Here is a 19,130-nt window from a genome sequence, read left to right on the forward strand (position 1 = left end):
TGAGATATGTTCTAGTAGAAAACAAGTAATTGTTCACTGAATAAATGAGCATGGGACTTTGTGTCGGGAGCCTTGGGTCTAGTTCCAGAATTGCTGACTTCTAGGATGGCCTTGGCAGTGTTGGTGATGATGGTGGGGTATTTATCAGGTGCAGCCAGGCTTTACTGCTTTAACTATTTTAACCCTCACCCTAATCTAGGGGATGTATTCTATTACAGATAATAGATTTAGCAAGATACAGACTCTGCCTCAGACTCTCAAAGCTAGTTACTAAGCACCTGAGTTTGAACCCAGGCTTTCTGACTATACTATCAGTGAGCCACTGTTATACTGCCTTCCTCCATCGAATGGTTTCATCTACCTGAAACCCAGTAGCTTCATCTGTAAAATGATCATTGAATTAGTGTGATGTTGAAAGCAGAGGAGCCCTAAGCTTAAAGGAGTCCATGTAAAATTTCCCATTTCAAGGAGATGAAAGCTGTCTGGCTTGTAGAACCCCTTGGAAAGAATGACTCACTGATGGTGTTTAGTATCAAATCTAGTTTTAATCTATATCAAGTCTTCCTCCCTCCCTACGATGCTCCACCCGCCCCTTTTTCCCAGGGTACCCGTGAGAGTGATGGCCTCCTCACCCCCTGGGATTGGAGGTATTGGCTGTTGCCCCCTGCTGAGAGGCCTTGGGGCAGAAATCTTGAGCCACTGGTACCCTGCAGCTGCCAGAGGGGCCGCACCTCTCTGGGACACTGGGCAGGACCCAGGAGGGAAGACGGGTGCAGGAGACTCCCTGACTGCAGGGGTTTCCTGTCTGAAGGCAGGAAATAGGAGCTAATGGAGTCCAAGAACCAAAAATGTTTGCCTTTTAAATAAAGCACAGGATGGGGAGCTGGGACCTCATTAGGCACTGATATCTTCCAGTGCCACCTGGGCGAGGGAAAAGGAGCACAAAAGGAAATGAAAGGTTCAGTGCTAGCCGGAGCAGCCCCCCTTTCGTTCTCTCTGCTCCTCCCACTCCCCCCAACCCTGTGCAGGGGAAGGCCACAGGTAGGAGAGGATGCACTGGAGCCTGTACTCTCTTCACTCAGCCTTCTTGGGCACCCGGCCCATCTTGGTGCGGATGTTTCGTAGGAGAAAGAAGGCAGCTGTGCTGACTGCACAGATCACTTCAGCCACCCAGAAGGCTGTGCTCCAGCTGTAGTGCTTGGCAATGGTGCTGAAGGGCAGCCCAGCCAGAAAGCCGCCCACTGCCAAAGAAGAGGGGGAAGGGCCTGGGTCATTTGTGAGGCCAGAGTCAGCGGGGCTTGCCCCAGCCTCTAGCTAGATTGTGTGCAAGGTACAGTGGAGATGACGCAGAGACTCTACAGGGCATCACTCACCATTGGCCATGAGTCCTACAATGGCGTGGGAGGTGCCGCACAAGTTGGGAGGGGCACTCTCGTTGGCTATGACTCCGAACAAGGCAATGGGACCATAAGAGGAGAAACCAAACACAGCTCCCAACACCAGGATCCAGAGCTACAAGGACAGTGCAGGGTGGCATTCAGAGTAAGAAAGCCTACCTACCTACCTCTCCCAAAGGAGAGAAAAATGCTGTGCCCCCAGAACAAATGACTGTAGTTAAGGAGATGGTCAGGGACTCCCCTCACCCCACTTCCCAATACAGCAGAAGGGCAGAGTTAGAGGAATGAGGCCACACTGAACCAACCTGAGGGCCTGTGTGGACGGGCGAAGGGGGGACAGAAGCCATCCCTCCAAGGTAAATGTTATCTCTTAGAATTTATGCTAGCTGGTTGGGCTCGGGGCCAGGCAGATAGGGCAGGACAAGGGAGAGACAAACAGGAGGGAAACCAGATAAGGCACCTCATCCTCCGTAAAGCCTGTGAGCTCAGCGAGAGGGTGAAGAGCTGGAGTCCAGAAAGCAACATCCTAGAGGAGCACAGGGAAGAGAAGAAAACCAGGCCCCGAGTCCAGGAGGAGCACCCCAGTATAGAGAACACGAGAGGTGAAGCACCACTGTAAAGGGAGATCTGAGAGGCAGAGAAAGGCCTGGGCCAGGGTGGAGCCAGGGGCAGGGAACGGGCAGTCAGTGGCCCTGGCTTCCTCATCCTTGTGCCAGCTGCAGGCCAGGTGCTCCTCATTTACCTTGGGGGAGTCACTGGTCACAGTGACCCGGAAGAGGTACATGGACACGGTCATGCCAGCCATCATGAGCAGCAACAGGCCATGGCGAGGGTTCCCATACACGGACAGCCCTGCCTATGGATACAGTCCCAGCAATGTCAGGCCCTACTAGCAGCCGAGAACCTCCGCCCCTGGACTCTGACACAGCAGGGCCTCTGCTGACAGGTCTTTGGCAATCCCACCACCATTCTTGGCCTGGGGCGGCTCTGGGAGGCCCCGGGGACCTGCTCATTGTGTCCTGAGGCCAAACTCCACAACATCCTGTCCTCCACGGCAGGGCAGGGTCAGGACACGCGCTGACAAGCTGCACCTAGTCTCTGCTCAACCCCATTTTCCTGGGGCTATAGAGGAGCCCACTGCTGGGCTGAAAGAAATCCTGGCTCTCCTTGACATCAGTTAAAAACCCTTTCTTGGGTTTTTAAGCTTGCCTTGCCTCCACAGCCCCCAGCAAATAAGAGTACCTGGAATCCTTCCAACCTCCCCCCTGCCATCTGCCAACCTGCCCGTGCCCCAGGGCTCCCATCTCTCTGGTGCCTGGCCCAACCGTGCTGGGAAGATGTGAAGGGACCCTCCTCCTTCCTGTGCCTTCCGCCCACTCACCTTTGCCATGGCCCGATCTGACAGGTAGCCAGCTGCGATGCTGCCTACGAGGCCCCCAACCTCCAGGGCACTCATGTAGGAGCTACCTGGAGTAAGGGGGTGGTGGTGGGAAGAGGGAATGGAAGGGGGGAATGGAGTTACATGCTGGGGTTTTCCCAGATTGGCCGAAACCCAGAGAGGTACAGGGTCCCTGGAGGGTGAGTGACCAGCAGCAGCTGTCAGTACCGCCTGGCCTCACAGGAAGAAGAAAGGGATAAAGAGAAGCTGGGCCTCAATTTCCCATCCCCTTCATGGACTCCTGCTCCCTGTGCCCAGCCCTTTTGCAGCACCCCTCTTACCCACGAGGACAGACTGTCCTTTCTCCTGGATAAGGAAGAACTGGCCCCAGTCAGTGCAGCATGTCTTTACACCGAATACCACAAGGTAACCAGTGGAGAGCACCCACAGGTAGGGCGACAGCAGCAGCTCCTGTAATGTACTCTCGTCCTTCAGGGAGCCTGGGGGCAGGAGGAGGCCAGGACTCAGGCTCTGCTCTCGCTGCTCTGCCCCAACTGAGCCCCTGCCACTCACAAACCAGCTGCAGGGCCAGAGTCCATCCACATAGCCAGCAATCAGCAGGAAGGCACCCCTCCACCCACTGCTCTGCCCCCATCCCCCTCCACAGCAAGCCTCAGCAGAAGATGGCCGGAGGCACCCAAGCCACTAAACCTTAGGATGCTGCCTAGGACAGGGAAGTCTGGCTCTGCTGTGAGGAAGGACCAGAATACAACATGAGTCACAGCGTTTATTGGCTCTGCCACTTGTTTGGTACTTAAGTATCTCTTGGAGTGGAGTTTTATTTACTCCCCACCAACTCGCCACCACCATCCCTCCCCCTCCATCCATTTGCTAGCCCAGGGCCAGGCAGACAGCCAGTCCTCAACGAAGGTCTGCCAAACGAATGATGAATGAAGGTGCCCCAGTGATCGGCTTGGGTGGGTGCTCACCTTTCTTGCCCTTGGAGGGGGTGGGGTCCAGGTTTCGGAGTCCGACATCAGCAGGTTCATTGTGGATGAGCAGGAGACAGAGGAAGGAGACAACCACACAGAGGGCCCCAGACAGGGCCAGCGTGCTGCGCCAGCTATAGCTCTGGGCCAGGATGGTTGCCAGGATAGGGCCCAGTCCTCCAGCCAGGTTCATGCTGGTTGATAGAATGGCCCACCAGGTGCCAAACTGAGATGGCTCAAACCACTGTGGGGCAGAGAGGTGTGGAGTAGGTGCCCATGTTAAACATGCTGAAGGTGAGGGTCAGGTGAGGCAGACCTAGAGGCTCACATTATAGGGATGAGGAAGAGGGCGCTTCTACTTGCCAGGGCCAATTCCCTCATCTGCCACCTGATCCCACCATGTTTAGCTCCTAAAATATCTCGACGAGCAATAGGAGCTGGACTGGCACTCCCAAGGAACCTGCTCTGGGATGGGGGTGCTGGTACTCCCACATGCTCTTTAGGCATCCGCTATGCCAGTCTAAACAAGCTCCTTGGAAGCAGACACTCACCTTCCGCAGGATCTTCCCGCACGGAGGCCAGCCCAGCCCCTGTGCCAGGCCATTGAGGAACCACAGAGCAGCAAAGACAGGTACCAAGGAGCTCCAGGAAAAGACTATATTGACCAAGCCAACCAGGAGCAGCCCGGAAGAGAAGAGCCAGCGAGCGCTCATCTGGTCGGATAGCACCCCGCTCACAAACTTGCTGATGGCATAGGCTGCCGACTGGCTGCTGGTGATGAGCCCTGCAGCGGAGGAGAGCAGGAAGCAGGACACCTGGGGAATTAGAGGCCAGGGCAAAGGCACAGGAGGGATGGAGGAAGGCGTGGGGTCAGGTGTGTAGCGGTGTAGGTTCCCTCCAAGACAACTAGGAGGAGCCTGTGCTGGAATCCTAGCACTCATTCACAGGTGCTCCTCCTCCTCACCACCAGCGCTAGCCCCAGGCTGACCCATGACTTTTCAACCTCCTGGAGAGTTCCAGCTGCAGCTGTCAGGAGGAAAGAAGGGAGAACAAGGCAGCCACCCTCCCTGGGATTTACAAATACCTGATTACATTTCCCCTCTCACCCTGGATGCCAACGCAGGGCTTCTGGAAGTTCTGTTGCCCCACCTCTGAACACGGGGCAAAGAACTTAGAGTTGGAGCCAGAGACCTTATTCCTCCTGAAAGGCAGCCTGGTGGGCCATAGGAAGTTATTTTGCCAGCTCCCTGGTTCCCATGGCTCACAATGTGGGTGGCCAGCATGCACCCTGCGGTCTGAACACGCACCCAGGCAGTGTGCAAACTGTGCTCAGAACGCAGCCTAAACACACTCAGAATAAGCCATGCCTCTGGGGGCACTCGTAGGTCACAGGCAAAGACACATCAGGTAAGCAGCCCTCGGACACGCATAGACCACACTCCTGTTCTTCACTCATATCCATACTCAGAGGCCCTTCACTTGCCACCTGCAGACTGCTCCCTGTCCTTTGCTGTGCACAGACACTCCACACTCCCACAAACGCCCAACTTGTCCTACTAGTCCTGAGTCCGGGAGCCCACCACCTTGCCCCCTTCCAGGGCTCACCCAAGTCATCCTTGTCCAGAGGGATCTCCTCCACCAACGACGGCATGACAAAGGAGAAGGTCTTGCGGTTGAAGTAGTACAGGCTGTAGCCTCCAAACATGGCCGAGAAGATCACAGTGCGGTAATAGCCGTAGCCTTGGGCTGCCATGGTGGACGGGAGCAGGCTCCACTGGCCAGGACACGGAGCCTCTGACCACAGCTCCTGCCGGTGGCTCTCTCAGCGCCCAGATCTGCTGAGTTAGGCTTTTGCTGCTCCCTCCTCCACCCAGCCTCCCAGGCTCCCTTTATAGCCACCTTCTGGACAATCATTAAGCCTGGGGCGGCTTGTAGGGAACCTAGTGTCCTGAGGGAGACAAGAAAACAGCAGATTACTGAGAAGCGGTGGGGGGCTGTAGGGGTCCCAGAGGGAGGCACTGCCCAAGACCCAGCACAAGCCAGCATGCTGGTGTCCCCACAACTTCGCGTTTCTCTTTTCCTTGTCTGCCTGCCTGTGAAACCAGCTGTGATTAAAGGCTCAACCTAATTACTTTTGTCTGCAGGAGACCAGGGGACGCAGCGGGGGGGGGGGGGGGGGGGATAAGCAGAGATGCCCTCTCTAGCCCTGCTGCCTCAGTCGCCTACCTTCTCATTCATTCAACCAAGAAGTTTACGGAGGGCTTGCAGGCTGCCAAGCACTGCACTCAGTGCTGGGTTAGTTTCCACACACACACACACACACTCCATTAGACACCTACCCCCAACAATCCGATTCCCAAGTCTTAAGACTGACTCAAGCCCTGTAACTTCCAATGCTCAGCACACACTGAGGTAACTGTTCATGCAGTTGCAGAATCGTAAGCAAGAGACATTTTCCATGGCAGGCCCTGTGTTGCACCGAAACCCCCCGCCCCCACAAAGGCTGGGATCGTGGTTGGGTCACTCAACTGCCTCTGGCCCTGTACCCTGTAACGTCAGTATGGGGTGCCCTCTGGCCGGCTGGGGGCTGCAGGGGCCGTGACAACACGGCCCGAAGGCGGGAAGGTGCACCCGCGGACTTCAGGCGGCAGTGCCGAGCCCGCCCGCCTCCCAGGGCCCGGGCAACACGCCCCCGGCTTTTCCGCTCGGTTGGGAAGGCAATCGGAGCGGAAGGCGGAGGCGCGAGCGGCGCGGGCGACCGCACGCAGTCCCCCAGGGGCTCCTCGCCTCGGGCTCCGAGCGGCTCCGTCCCGCAGGATGGGGCCAGGCGCAGGCTCTCGGCACCTGCCCAGCCCCGTGTCCTCAAGCTACCCGGGACACCCGACTCGGTCCGGGAGCCCACGGATCCGGGTGCGAGAGCTGGAGAGGTGCGGAGACGCCGGACTGGAGCGAAAAAAACAGCAGCAGGTGCGTGCAGGTCACGGAGGGCGCTTCGGAGGCCCCCAGACCCAAGAACTGCCCCCCACCCCGGAAGGGGCAGCTGCAGTAACAGCTCCGCCTCGTATCGCAAGTTACAGCAGCCTTCGTGGAGGCTCTAACAAAGGAGCCCCGCGGCCCGAGACTCCCCCTCCAGCCCCGCCTTCGGGCGGCGCCCCCACCCCCGCATTCCGCCCGCTACCTGAGCGCAGGCGGGAGCCGAATAGGAGCGAGCAGGGCGCCCGGGCCCGCGGGCGCATGCGCCTGCGCGCGGGGCGGGGCCTGGCCAAGAGCCAAGTCCACCCCCGAAGAGTTGCGTCCTGGTCCTCCGGTTGCATTGGCTTCTGGGTGAGGACAGCGCCCCTTAGGGGGTGAACTCGTATGTACCTTCTTTCTTTCTTTTTTTTTTTTTTTAAGATTTTATTTATTTATTAATGAGAGAGAGGCAGAGAGAGAGAAGCAGGCTCCACGCAGGAAGCCCGACGCGGGACTCGATCCTGAGTCTCCAGGATCACGCCCTGGGCCGAAGGCAGGCACTAAACCACCGAACCACCCAGGGATCCCCCACACTCTCTTTTTAATAAATAAATAAATAAAACCTTTAAAAATAAATTTAAAAAGACAACATACCAAATGGACAAGATATTTGCAAATGCCATGTCCAATAAAGCGTTAGTATCCAAAATATATAAAGAACTTTTACAGTTCAACACCAAAAAAAAAAATAATCAAATTTAAAAATGGGTGGAAGAGGGACACCTGACTGGGTAGTCAGTAGAGCTTGCAACTCTTTATCTCAGAGTTGTCAGTTCAACCCTCATGTTGGATACAGAGATTACTCAAAAGTAAATAAGCAAATAAACTATACAAACTTAATTTTAAAAATGAGTGGAACCCATGAACAGACATTTCTTCAAAGAAGACATCCAGATGACCAACAGACACATGAAAAGATGCTCAACAGCACTCATCATCAAGGAAATGCAAATCAAAGACATAATGAGATATTATTTCACACCTGTCAAAATGGCTAAAAAAAACACAAGAAAGAAGTGTTGGCAAGGATGTGGAGAAAAAGAAACACGTGTGCTGTTGGCAGGAATGCAAACTGGTGCATCCACTGTGGAAGACAGTATGGAGGTTCCTCAAAAAAATAAAAAATAGAATTACCATTTGATCCAGTAATTCCACTACTGGGAATTAATTTACCCCAAAGAATATGAAAACACTAATTCGAAAGATACATGCACCTCTATGTTGATTGCAGCAGTATTTATTTTATTGCAACAATAACCAAATTATGGAAGTAGCCCAAGTGTCCATCAATAGATGAATGGATAAAGAAGATATACATATATATATAGAATATTGCTCAGCTGTAAAAAAGAATAAAATCTTGCCGTTTGCAATAATATGGATGGATTAAGAGAGTATAATGCTTATATGTCAGAGAAAGACAAATACCACATGACTTCACTCATGTATGGAATTTAAGAAACAAAACAAATGAACAAAGAAAAAAGAGAAAAAACAAAAAACAGACTGTTGGGACGCCTGGGTGGCTCAGCAGTTTAGCGCCTGCCTTGGGCCCAGGGCATGATCCTGGAGTCCCAGGATCAAGTCCTGCATCAGGCTCCCTGCATGGAGCCTGCCGCCTCTCTCTCTGTGTCTCTCATGAATAAATAAATAAAAATTTAAAAAAACAAAAAAACACAAAAAACAGACTGTTAACTATAGAGAACAAACTGATGGCTGCCAGAGAGGAGGCAGGTGGGGGGACAGGTGAACTAGGTGAAGAGGATTAAGAGCACACTCACTGTGCTGAGCACTGAGTCATGTATGGAATTGTTGAACCATTCTATTGTAGACCTGAAACTAATCTAACACTATGTTAACTATACTAGAATAAAAATAAACATAAATAAAAGTACACCTTATTATTATAAGCACAGTGGAGGACTACTCATAGAGCACAGACTTTTACATTGTAATTATTTGGTTTTTTTTTTAATTTTTATTTATTTATGATAGTCACAGAGAGAGAGAGAGAGAGAGAGGAAGAGGGAGAAGCAGGCTCCATGCACCGGGAGCCCGATATGGGTCGATCCCGGGTCTCCAGGATGGCGCCCTGGGCCGAAGGCAGGCACCAAACCGCTGTGCCACCCAGGGATCCCCATTGTAATTATTTGAAAGGCCCTTTTAAATAATTACCAAAAACATTTGCCCTCAGATGCATGGGTTACACTTTTATGGGCATGACTATAACCATCTTTGCAAAAAGTTGTACAAAATAATAAATACAAAACTCAATTTCCTTTCATTTTAGCACCACCTGACCTCTTTTTTAAAAAGATTTTATTTATTTATTTATTTATTTATTTATTTATTTATTTATTTATTTGAGAGAGAGCACAAGTGATGGGAGGGACAAGCAGACTCCCTGCTGAGCTGGGAGCCCAGTGTGGGACACAGGACAGGATACTAGGGCCCCAGGATCATGACCTGAGCTCAAGGCAGACACTTAACCCACTGAGCCACCCAGGCACACTGTGGTAGCTGTTTCATCTTTTTTTGTTCCTTTATATTTTTCCTCTTATAAAAAGTTTATCTGATATAGTGATATGTTCATGTTATTATATTTTGTAATAGTAGTATTATTCATCATGGGTATTTCTACTGTCAATAACAATCTAAATTAATTTTGGCAGAAGGTTAGACACTGGTCTTTGAACCAAAGCAACATGAAAGCAAATATTTTGACATCTGTTAGGATGGAGTGGCAACTGTCATATATTTGGAATGTTATGATCCCAAGGAATCTTTATATAATGTGAATTACACTGTATATTGTATTTTTTATAAAATTTAGCCAAATTTTACAGAAGAAATTGTCTGATCATTGGTCCTATCTATGTCAAACTGGATTTTTTTTTTTAAATTTTTTTTTATTTTATTTTATTTATTATTTATGATAGTCACAGAGAGAGAGAGAGGGAGAGGCAGAGACACAGGCAGAGGGAGAAGCAGGCTCCATGCACCGGGAGCCTGACGTGGGATTCGATCCCGGGTCTCCAGGATCACACCCTGGGCCAAAGGCAGGCGCCAAACCGCTGTGCCACCCAGGGATCCCGGATTTTTTTTTTTAAAGGTAATACATGAACGAAGTTAACCTTCTTCCTAAAGCCTAAATAAAGAGAAAGCAGTTTCCCATTAAAAAAAAAAAAAAAAAAAAGAGGGGCATCTGGGTGGCTCAGCCGTTGAGCCTCTGCCTTTGGCTCTGGACGTGAGCCTGGAGTCCTGGGAGCCTGCTTCTCCCTCTGCCTATGTGGCTGCCTCCCTCTGTGTCTTTCATGGATAAATAAATAAAATCTTTAAAAAAAAAAGAAAACTTTCATGACTAATATTTTTTAATAGTCTAGGTCAGTTTTTTTGCAGAATGTCTTTCAATACAGATTTATCCAACTGTTTTTGCCATAAGGATGTTATGCAGGTTTTGGCAGAAGTACCGCATAGATGATAATGTGCCACATCGGGAGGCCTGTGATAAGTTTGATCACTTAGTTAAAATAGTGTCCACCTGATTTCTATACTGTAAAGTGTATCGCGCTTTGTAATTAGTAACCTGTGGGCCTACCTTACCTCTTTCTAGGCTTCAGGTCCTTCCAACCTCTGATCAACCTCCAATCGAAATCTTCAGAGCCATCCTCCCTCCCCCCCTGCCCCGGGGACCAGGCCGCAGCAGCTCCCGAGCTTAGCCGCTACTGCCCACCCGCTACCAGCCCGGATTTGCCGGGATCCTTCCGCCCACGTGGAGGCCGCGGCCCGCCGCCCGGTCCGCCTGCACCTGCGGGCCTCCTGCCCTCCTCCGCCGGGGCCTCTACTTCCACCGCGACGCTGTGGCTCTGCACGCCGAGGCCACTTCCTCCGCGAGCGGGCCGGGGACCAGCGCCGGGTCGCCGGGAGCCCTCGGGTGCAAACCCGGCCCCGCGGCCGCGCCCTCCCGCAGGAGGAGCAGAGGCCTCCCGGGACGGGCCCTGCAAACCCCTGAACCCCGGGGAGAACCAGAAGCAGGCCCTCGTGGCTCTGCAAGCCCCGGGCGGTGTCCGCGTAGACTCGGGACCTGCCGGAGAACCTAGAGGAGCAGGTGAGGCTCCTCGGGAAGATGGGGCGCACCTGCCTGAGCTCGGCGGGCTGGGCCGCGCAGCATCCCTTCCAGGGGCTCCCCCTGCAGCAGACCGGCAGCCTCCGGAGCCTTGGAGGGGCCCCTCTGCGCCCCCCCCCCCGGTTCTGGGGGCTTCTGCGTGAGCCTCTCCCTGCAGCCCCTAGGCAGCCTTTTAGTCCTCGCCCAAGCTGTGAACCAAGTGGAAACAGTACAGCTCTTTGCAGGAAAAAAAAATATATTTTTCGGGTAGTTCTTGGTTAGTGTATAAAAACACAAGTGGGGGATCCCTGGGTGGCGCAGCGGTTTAGCGCCTGCCTTTGGCCCAGGGCGCGATCCTGGAGACCCGGGATCGAATCCCACGTCGGGCTCCCGGTGCATGGAGCCTCCTTCTCCCTTTGCCTATGTCTCTGCCTCTCTCTCTCTCTCACTGTGTGCCTATCATAAATAAAATAAAATAAAAAAAACACAAGTGATTTGGGGGTCATTGATTTTGTATCCTGCAACGCTCCTGGATTCCTTTATCAGTTGTAACAGGTTTTTTTTTTTTTTTTTTTGGTGGAATCTTCAGGGTTTTCTCCATATAATCATGTCATCTGATGGATTAAGATCATCTTAATCCACTGTTCTCAAGATCATTTTACCTTCTTAAAAACTACTGAGGACTCCAGAGAGCTATGTGGGTTATATCTATGGATATTTTTCGCATTATTAAAAGAGATTTAAAAACTTACTTATGAAAAAAAACTTACTTATGAATACATTTTAAAGTAATACTAATAAACCTTATAGCCTTTCCACATATTTGTGAATATTCTTTTTTGATAGTATACTAAGATGAACAAGTGGTAGTTTGTTAAAGATTGGCTGCAGTGTGGAACTTGAAACCAAGTCATTGAAGTTTTCATATTCCAATGTTAGAATCTATTGTTCTACCTTGCACTAAAAATGGATATTTTACACATGCATGATTTTTTTTTTTTAAGAGAGAGAGTGTGTGTGTGCAGAAGGGGAAGGGCAGAGAGAGAGAATCCCAAGCAGGCTTTATGCTCAGCAGAGCTCCACGTGGGACTCTATCTCATGACCCTAAGATCATGACCTGAGCTGGAATCAAGAGTGGGTTGCTCGGCTGAATGAGCCACCTAGGCACCCTGCATGCATGATTTATTAACATCATGGTTGGTTCACTGAATTAGGCAGATCTTTCCAATGCCAATTCTTTTCTTTTCTTTTTTTTAGATTTTATTTATTCATTCATGAGAGACAGAAAGAGGCAGAGACACAGGCAGAGGAAGAAACAGGCTCCCCGCGGGGACCCCGACATGGGACTCCATCCCGAAACTCCAGGAGCATGACCTGAGCCAAAGGCAGATGCTCAACCGCTGAGCCACCAAGGTGTCCCTCCAATGCCAATTCATTTCATTACACAATACCAAAAAATGACACTTGGTTATATCATCACTGGTTTTATTGGAAAAGTGTTAAAGGAGTAGGAAACTGTCAAGCTCAAATTTTATTTTTGGCAGCAAATATTGTCAATTGGTTCCCCTGAAGTGATGGGATCACTTTATTCGTTTTGGAGATGTCTGCCAAATACCCAAGTCCCGATAACAATAACAGTAGCTTGTTTCTCAGGTGTCCTTTCAAGTAAACTTGGTGTTCCATGAAAGAAGAGGCTAATTCAGCTTACAACTCAAACAACTACATAGGTGTGTTTCCTCAGGGCAACAATTGTACTTCTGGAAGTACTTTAGTACTTTACAAAAGACTTGCTCGAGTTGAAATGAATAGGAGTAATGGTTTACTCTGCTTTATCAAGGACAGTGTTAACTGAACCTGCCTGTCTTTTCTTTCTAATTTTAAGTGTGTGGTGGTGAAGAGAATGGTGATTACTAATATGGCTTGATGCCACTACCTTGATTCACTGCAGAGGGCCTGAGACTTACTCTTCCATTGCTTTTACACTGAGTGCAGATGTGGGGAAAAAAAAAAGCAAATTACATTATTCTGCAGATAATCTTGTCCTCCCTGACTCCCTAAAAAAGTCCTCAGGGGTCCTAAGATTGCACCATTGCCTTAGTCCAACCAGGATTTGAGCTGATTTGATTGGATAGTATAGTCTGTGAAAGGTGGTACAGTTCATATTCACCCTTATTTCTAGAGTACAGTCCCTCGGGGGTTCTAACTTAATTCCTGGGCTGTTTATCAGATACCTTCTCTTTGGTGGGCTTTGAGGTCTAATTTTTGTCCACTACCACCACCCCAATCCTAGGTGGCTTGAGCTGGGCTGTCTCTCAGCAGCTTCTTTCAAATTGGCAAATGCCCTGGTGATGCAAGCAACTCTCTTCTCTGAGACCTTGACCCCTGTGCCAGGTTGATTGCAAAAATAGCTTTGATTCTTCATCTGTAGTAGATACATACAATGGAATACTGCTCAGCCATAACAAAGAAGGAAATCCTATTGTTTGTGACAACACGGTTGAAATGGAAGGGCATTATGCTGAGTGAAATAGGCAAGACAGAGAAAGACAAATACTACGGCATTTTAAAGGGGGGAGGGGCACCTGGCTGGCTCCTTCGATACCGCTTGAGACTCTCGATCCTTAGAATTGTGAGTTCGAGCCCTGTGTTGGGTATAGAGATTACCTAAACAAATAGGTCAAACTCATAGTAACAGAGAGTAGAGTAGTGGTTGTCAGGGGCTGGGGGCTGAGAGAAGTGGAGAGAGGTTGATCAAGCTTTCAGTTATAAGATGAGTAAGTTCTGAGGAACTAATGATTTATAGCACTGTTACTATAATAATACTGCATTGTATCGCCCTTACCTTTGGGGGATACATTCCAAGACACCCCCCCAGGGAATGCCTGAAACTGCAGATAGTACTAAATCCTATCTGTACTGTTTTTCCTATACATATATACTTATGATAACATTTAACTTATAAGTTAGGCACAATATGAGATTAATAACAGTAATTAATAAAATAAAACAATCATAACGACCTACTATATTAAAAATTATGTGAATGTGGTTTCTCTCCCTCTCTCAAAATATCGTACTGTACTCACAATTCTTGTGATGATGATGTGAGATGATAAAGTGCCTACATGATGAGGGGCACCAGGCTGGTGCAGTCGGTGGAGCATGTGACTCCTGATCCCAATCTTGGGATCATGAGTTCAAAGCCCACATTGGGCTTAGAGCTTACTTAAAAGAAAAAAAGTGCCTATGTGATGAGATGAAGTGAGGTGTATGATCTAGGCATTGCGATATAGTCTTAGGCCACTATTGACCATCTAAAGATACATCAGGAAGACCATCTGCTTCCAGACCATAGTTGACCACCCCTGGTAATTGAGACCACAAGTGACTGAAACCACGGGAAGAAAGACCATGGCTAAGTACTTGGAATTTGCTGAGAGTACATCTTTTTTTTTTTTAAAGCTTTTATTTATTTATTGGAGGGAGAGAGAGAGAGAGAGAGAGAGAGAGAGAGAGAGCGTGAGCATGAGGAGGGGAAGGGGCAGAGGGAGAGGACTCCAGGATCCTGACTTGAGCTGAAGGCAGATGCTTAACCGACTGAGCCACACAGGCACCCCTTGCTGAGAGTGCATCTTAAGTGTTCTCACACACACATACAAAAAGCTAACTATGTGAGGTAATGGATGTGTTAATTAACTTGATTGTGGAAATCATTTCTAAATACATATGTATATCAAATCATTACTTTGTACACTTGAAATATATATTATTTGTCAATTACACTTCAATGAATCTGGGAGGAAATTTTTTTTTTAAAGATGATCTTCCCCTATCCTAACTGCCTACTATAAGCAATTACTTATAAGCTTCAAATGATCTCTACAATTCTTTATAGACAATGGTTGGCATTCAAAAACAGGAATTGAAAAAGACAAGAATTAAGTACCCATCAGAAAAAAAAAAGTACTAAATAGAAACATACCTGGAAGAAAGCAACCCAGTTTCTGATTTCATTCCATATCTAAGGTGAATCTATATGAATATATAAATGTAAAAATAAAAAAAGAGAAACATATCTGGAGAGAATTTAAGTAATATTTATCAAACCCAGATTTTAAGATAAATGTGATTAATATGTCCAAGAAATCAGATGACCAACAGAGACCTAGAAACTGCGAAAGATACTCACGTGGATACTCTTAAATTGAAAAATACAGGGATCCCTGGGTGGCGCAGCAGTTTGGCGCCTGCCTTTGGCCCAGGGCGCGATCCTGGAGACCCGGGATCGAATCCCACGTCAGGCTCCCGGTGCATGGAGCCTGCTTCTCCCTCTGCCTGTGTCTCTGCCTCTCTCTCTCTCTCCCTGTGTGACTATCATAAATAAATAAAAATTAAAAAAAAAACATTAAAACTAAGTCCAATGTTTGTCAATACTCATTTAAAAAAAAAAAAAAAGAAAAATACAATAACTGGAAGTAAGAATAGATCAGGGGATCCCTGGGTGGCGCAGCGGTTTGGCGCCTGCCTTTGGCCCAGGGCGCGATCCTGGAGAGCTGGGATAGAATCCCACGTCGGGCTCCCGGTGCATGGAGCCTGCTTCTCCCTCTGCCTATGTCTCTGCCTCTCTCTCTCTCTCTGTATGATTATCATAAATAAATAATTAAAATAAATAAATAAATAGAAACAAAAGGACTTTATTTTTTTTTAAACAGACTCTTTTTTTAAAAAAATTTTTATTTATTTTATGATAGTCACACAGAGAGAGAGAGAGAGAAAGAGGCAGAGACATAGGCAGAGGGAGAAGCAGGCTCCATGCACCGGGAGCCCGACGTGGGATTCGATCCGGGGTCTCCAGAATCACGCCCTGGGCCAAAGGCAGGCGCCAAACCGCTGCACCACCCAGGGATCCCCAAAAGGACTTTAAAAAAAATTAAAAGAATAGATCAGATTCAGGTGAGGAAAGAATCACAAGATAATTAAATTCAGTTTAGGAAAGCAGAAGCCGAAACAAACAAAAAGCTATATTCACAATTGTGATGGTTAATTTTATGTGTCAACTTAGAGGGTGCTTTGGGTGAGATTTTTTTAAAAAGATTTTATTTATTTGAGGGCAGCCTGGGTGGCTCAGCGGTTTAGCACCTCCTTCGGCCCAGAGCGTGGTCCTGGGGACCCGGAATCGAGTCCCGCATCGGGTTCTCTGCGTGGAGCCTGCTTCTCTCTCTGCCGGTGTCTCTGCCTCTCTCTCTCCTCTCTGTATATTCTCATGAATGAATAAATAAAATCTTTAAAAATATATATTTTATTTATTTGAGAAAGAGTAATGTCCCTTCTTTCATTTCTGATTTTCAGAATTTTCTATTTTGTTTACCTCTGCTCTCATTTTTATTATTTCTTTCTGTTACATTTGAGTTTAGTTTGCTTTTATTTTTCTAGTTCTTTCTATTTTTCTAGTTAAGTGGTGGCGTTAAATTGTTGATTTGAGATGGTTATTCTTTTTATAAATAGGTATTTACTGCTATAAATTTCCCTCTGTGCAGTGCTTTCAGTGAATCCCACAGGTTTTAGTATATTTTTTTATTTTTATTTTTTATTTTTTTAAATTTTTTTTAAAATTTTATTTATTTATGATAGTCACAGAGAGAGAGAGAGAGAGAGAGAGAGACAGAGACAGAGACATAGGCAGAGGGAGAAGCAGGCTCCATGCACCGGGAGCCCGACATGGGATTCGATCCCGGATCTCCAGGATCGCGCCCTGAGCCAAAGGCAGGCGCCAAACCGCTGCGCCACCCAGGGATCCCCAGGTTTTAGTATATTGTTTTTGTTTTAGATTGTATTTATTTATGCGTGAGAGAGAGAGAGGGAGGGAGGGAGGCAGAGACACAGGCAGAGGGATAAGCAGGCTCCATGTAGGAGCTGGACGTGGGACTCCATCCTCCAGGATCCCACCCTGGGCTGAAGGCGGCGCTAAACCGCTGAGCCACTGGGGCTGCCCGGGTTTTAGTATATTGTAGGTATGTATCTGTGCATGCAAGTGTGTGTGTGTTAATAACCTTTATTTATTACAGCAGTTTTAGGTTCACAGCAAAATTGAGTGGAATGTGCAGAGTCCCTATATATCCCCTGCCTTTTTCACTACCAACATCCCACATCAGTGGTATAGTTTGTACAATCAATAAACCTTCACTGACACATTATCACTCAAAGTATACAGTTTACATTAGGGCTCTTGGTGTACATTTTTTGGGTTTGGTCAAATGTATAATGACATGTAGCCACCATGACAGTATATAGGACAGTTTCACTGCCTGAAAACCCTGTCTTCCATCTATTCATCTCTCCCTCCCCTCCAGCCCCTAGAAACCACTGACCTTTTTATTGCCTCCCTTGTTACTATCATTTGTCTCAAGGTATCCTCTCATTTCCCTTGTGATTTCTTCTTTGATCCATTGGTTATTTAAGCTCGTACCACTTACTTTCCACATATCTGTGAATTTTCCTCTTTTCCTTCTGTTACTGATTTCTAGCTTCCTTTCATTGTGTCAGTGAAAATACTTTGTACAATTTCCATCTTTTAGAATTTATCAAGACTTGTTTTGTGACCTAAAATATAGTCTATCCTGAAGAATATTCTATGTACAACAGAGAAGAATGAATATTCTGCTGTTGCTGGGCAGAGTGTTCTATTATTGGGTGAAGTTTATTAGGTCTAATTGATTTGTAGTGAGGTGTAAGTCCTCTGTTTCTTATTGATCTTTCATCTAGCAGTTCTATCCATCATTGCATGTAGGGTATTGAAATCTCAACTATTACTGTGGAAGTGTCTATTTCTTTTTGTTTGTTTGTTTGTTTTTAGATTTATTTATTTATGATAGTCACAGAGAGAGAGAGAGAGAGAGAGAGGCAGAGACACAGGCAGAGGGAGAAGCAGGCTCCATGCACCGGGAGCCCGACATGGGATTCGATCCCGGGTCTCCAGGATCGCGCCCTGGGCCAAAGGCAGGCACCAAACTGCTGCGCCACCCAGGGATCCCAAGAAAATTTTTTAAAGTATAATGAGGTTATTAAAAAGTGTGAAACTACATAGTTAAGCCTGTACATTATTTTTTTAAGTTTGTTTTAAGTTTGTTTAGGTAGTCTTTACACCCAATGTGGAACTCAAAATCATGACTCAGAGATCAAGAGTCGTATACTTTTCTGACTGACCTGACTAGCCAGGTACCCCAAACTTGTGCATTATTAAAAAAAATTATTGAAATACATTTAAATATCCCAACATAAGCTCAATCCATCTGAGAACTTGTTGTATAATAAAGGTGGCTATAACAGCCTAGAAAAAAACAGATTTCAATAAATGGTATCAGAATACTGGCTAATTGGATCACTACTTCATACCTTACACTAAAATTCTAGGTGGATCAAAAGTCTAAACTCAAAAAAGTACAACCATAAGTACGAAACAAAAGCATGGAAACATTTTTTTAAAGATTATTTATTTATTTATTTATTCATGAGAGACACAGAGAGAGAGAGAGAGGCAGAGATACAGGCAGAGAGAGAAGCAGGCTCCATGCAGGGAGCCCGACATGGGACTCGATCCTGGGTCTCCAGGATCAGGCCCCAGGCTGAAGGCGGCACTAAATCGCTGAGCCACCTGGGCTGCCCCCTGGAAACATTCTTATTATCTTGGAATGGGGATGGCCTCAGTACAACAAATACCTAAAAGCCATCCCAAAAAAATAATGATAAATTCTACCTAAAATAAATAAATTTATGCTGAAGACCACATACACAGTCAAAACCTCAACTGGGTAAGATATATTTACAAGTCACGAACTAAGGACTGCTTTCCTTTTTTTTTTTTTAAGGACTTTATTCATGAGAGACGCAAAGAGAGAGAGAGAGAAAGAGAGAGAGAGAGAGAGGCAGATACACAGGCAGAAGGAGAAGCAGGCTCCATGCAGGAAGCCCAATGCTGGACTTGATTCCAGGACCCTGGGATCATGCCCTGAACCAAAGGCAGATGCTCAATCACTGAGCCACCCAGGCGTCCCGATATTTGAGAATTTAGATTAGGGTTTCTTCATATCAATGGTATTGACATTTTGGGTGAGGTAATTCTTTGTGGTGGAGAGGACTGTTCTGTGCACAGTAGCATACTTAGCAGTATCCTTGACATCCACCTACTAGATATGAATAACATCTTTCCTCTCCCTACCCCACAATTCTGACAGCCCAAAATGTCTCCACAC

The 19,130-nt window shown here is 47.6% G+C and overlaps 2 protein-coding genes across 5 annotated transcripts; one reads left to right on the plus strand and one right to left on the minus strand.

Annotated features, from left to right (window-relative positions):
* Positions 1–530: 530 nt before the first annotated feature.
* On the minus strand, positions 531–6,993 carry SLC37A4 (solute carrier family 37 member 4). Of its 4 annotated transcripts, none has more exons than XM_055306905.1 (10): positions 6,943–6,993; positions 5,370–5,712; positions 4,316–4,548; positions 3,765–4,008; positions 3,117–3,275; positions 2,779–2,864; positions 2,140–2,253; positions 1,858–1,923; positions 1,374–1,512; positions 531–1,241 (listed from the first exon to the last, which is right to left on the minus strand). In XM_055306905.1, the coding sequence occupies exons 2-10, from the start codon at positions 5,515–5,517 to the stop codon at positions 1,075–1,077; spliced, it is 1,356 nt and encodes a 451-aa protein (XP_055162880.1). In that variant the 5' UTR covers positions 5,518–5,712; positions 6,943–6,993; the 3' UTR covers positions 531–1,074. The 4 variants fall into 4 exon arrangements, with proteins under 4 accessions (XP_055162880.1, XP_055162879.1, XP_055162878.1 ...); XM_055306904.1 differs by lacking the exon at positions 6,943–6,993 and adding an exon at positions 6,294–6,370; XM_055306903.1 differs by lacking the exon at positions 6,943–6,993 and adding an exon at positions 6,104–6,191.
* LOC129496935 (translation initiation factor IF-2-like) lies at positions 5,516–11,347 on the plus strand. Its single transcript, XM_055305283.1, has 3 exons — positions 5,516–5,528; positions 6,177–6,731; positions 10,390–11,347. Exons 1-3 carry the CDS (start codon positions 5,516–5,518, stop codon positions 11,043–11,045), a joined length of 1,224 nt encoding a protein of 407 aa, XP_055161258.1. The 3' UTR covers positions 11,046–11,347.
* Positions 11,348–19,130: the final 7,783 nt, after the last annotated feature.

Source organism: Nyctereutes procyonoides, unplaced genomic scaffold (genome assembly GCF_905146905.1).
Source record: "Nyctereutes procyonoides isolate TBG_1078 unplaced genomic scaffold, NYPRO_anot_genome, whole genome shotgun sequence".
In the NCBI taxonomy this organism is placed as follows: domain Eukaryota; kingdom Metazoa; phylum Chordata; class Mammalia; order Carnivora; family Canidae; genus Nyctereutes; species Nyctereutes procyonoides.

Coding starts and splice junctions, on each gene's coding strand:
- LOC129496935 (XM_055305283.1), top strand. Junction 6,732..10,389: donor AGCGAAAAAAACAGCAGCAG/GTGCGTGCAGGT, acceptor ACCTCTTTCTAG/GCTTCAGGTCCTTCCAACCT.
- SLC37A4 (XM_055306905.1), bottom strand. CDS start 5,517: ATGGCAGCCCAAGGCTACGGCTATTACCGCACTGTGATCTTCTCGGCC. Junction 1,513..1,857: donor CAGGCTTTACGGAGGATGAG/GTGCCTTATCTG, acceptor CTGTCCTTGTAG/CTCTGGATCCTGGTGTTGGG. Junction 1,242..1,373: donor TGTAGGACTCATGGCCAATG/GTGAGTGATGCC, acceptor CTTCTTTGGCAG/TGGGCGGCTTTCTGGCTGGG.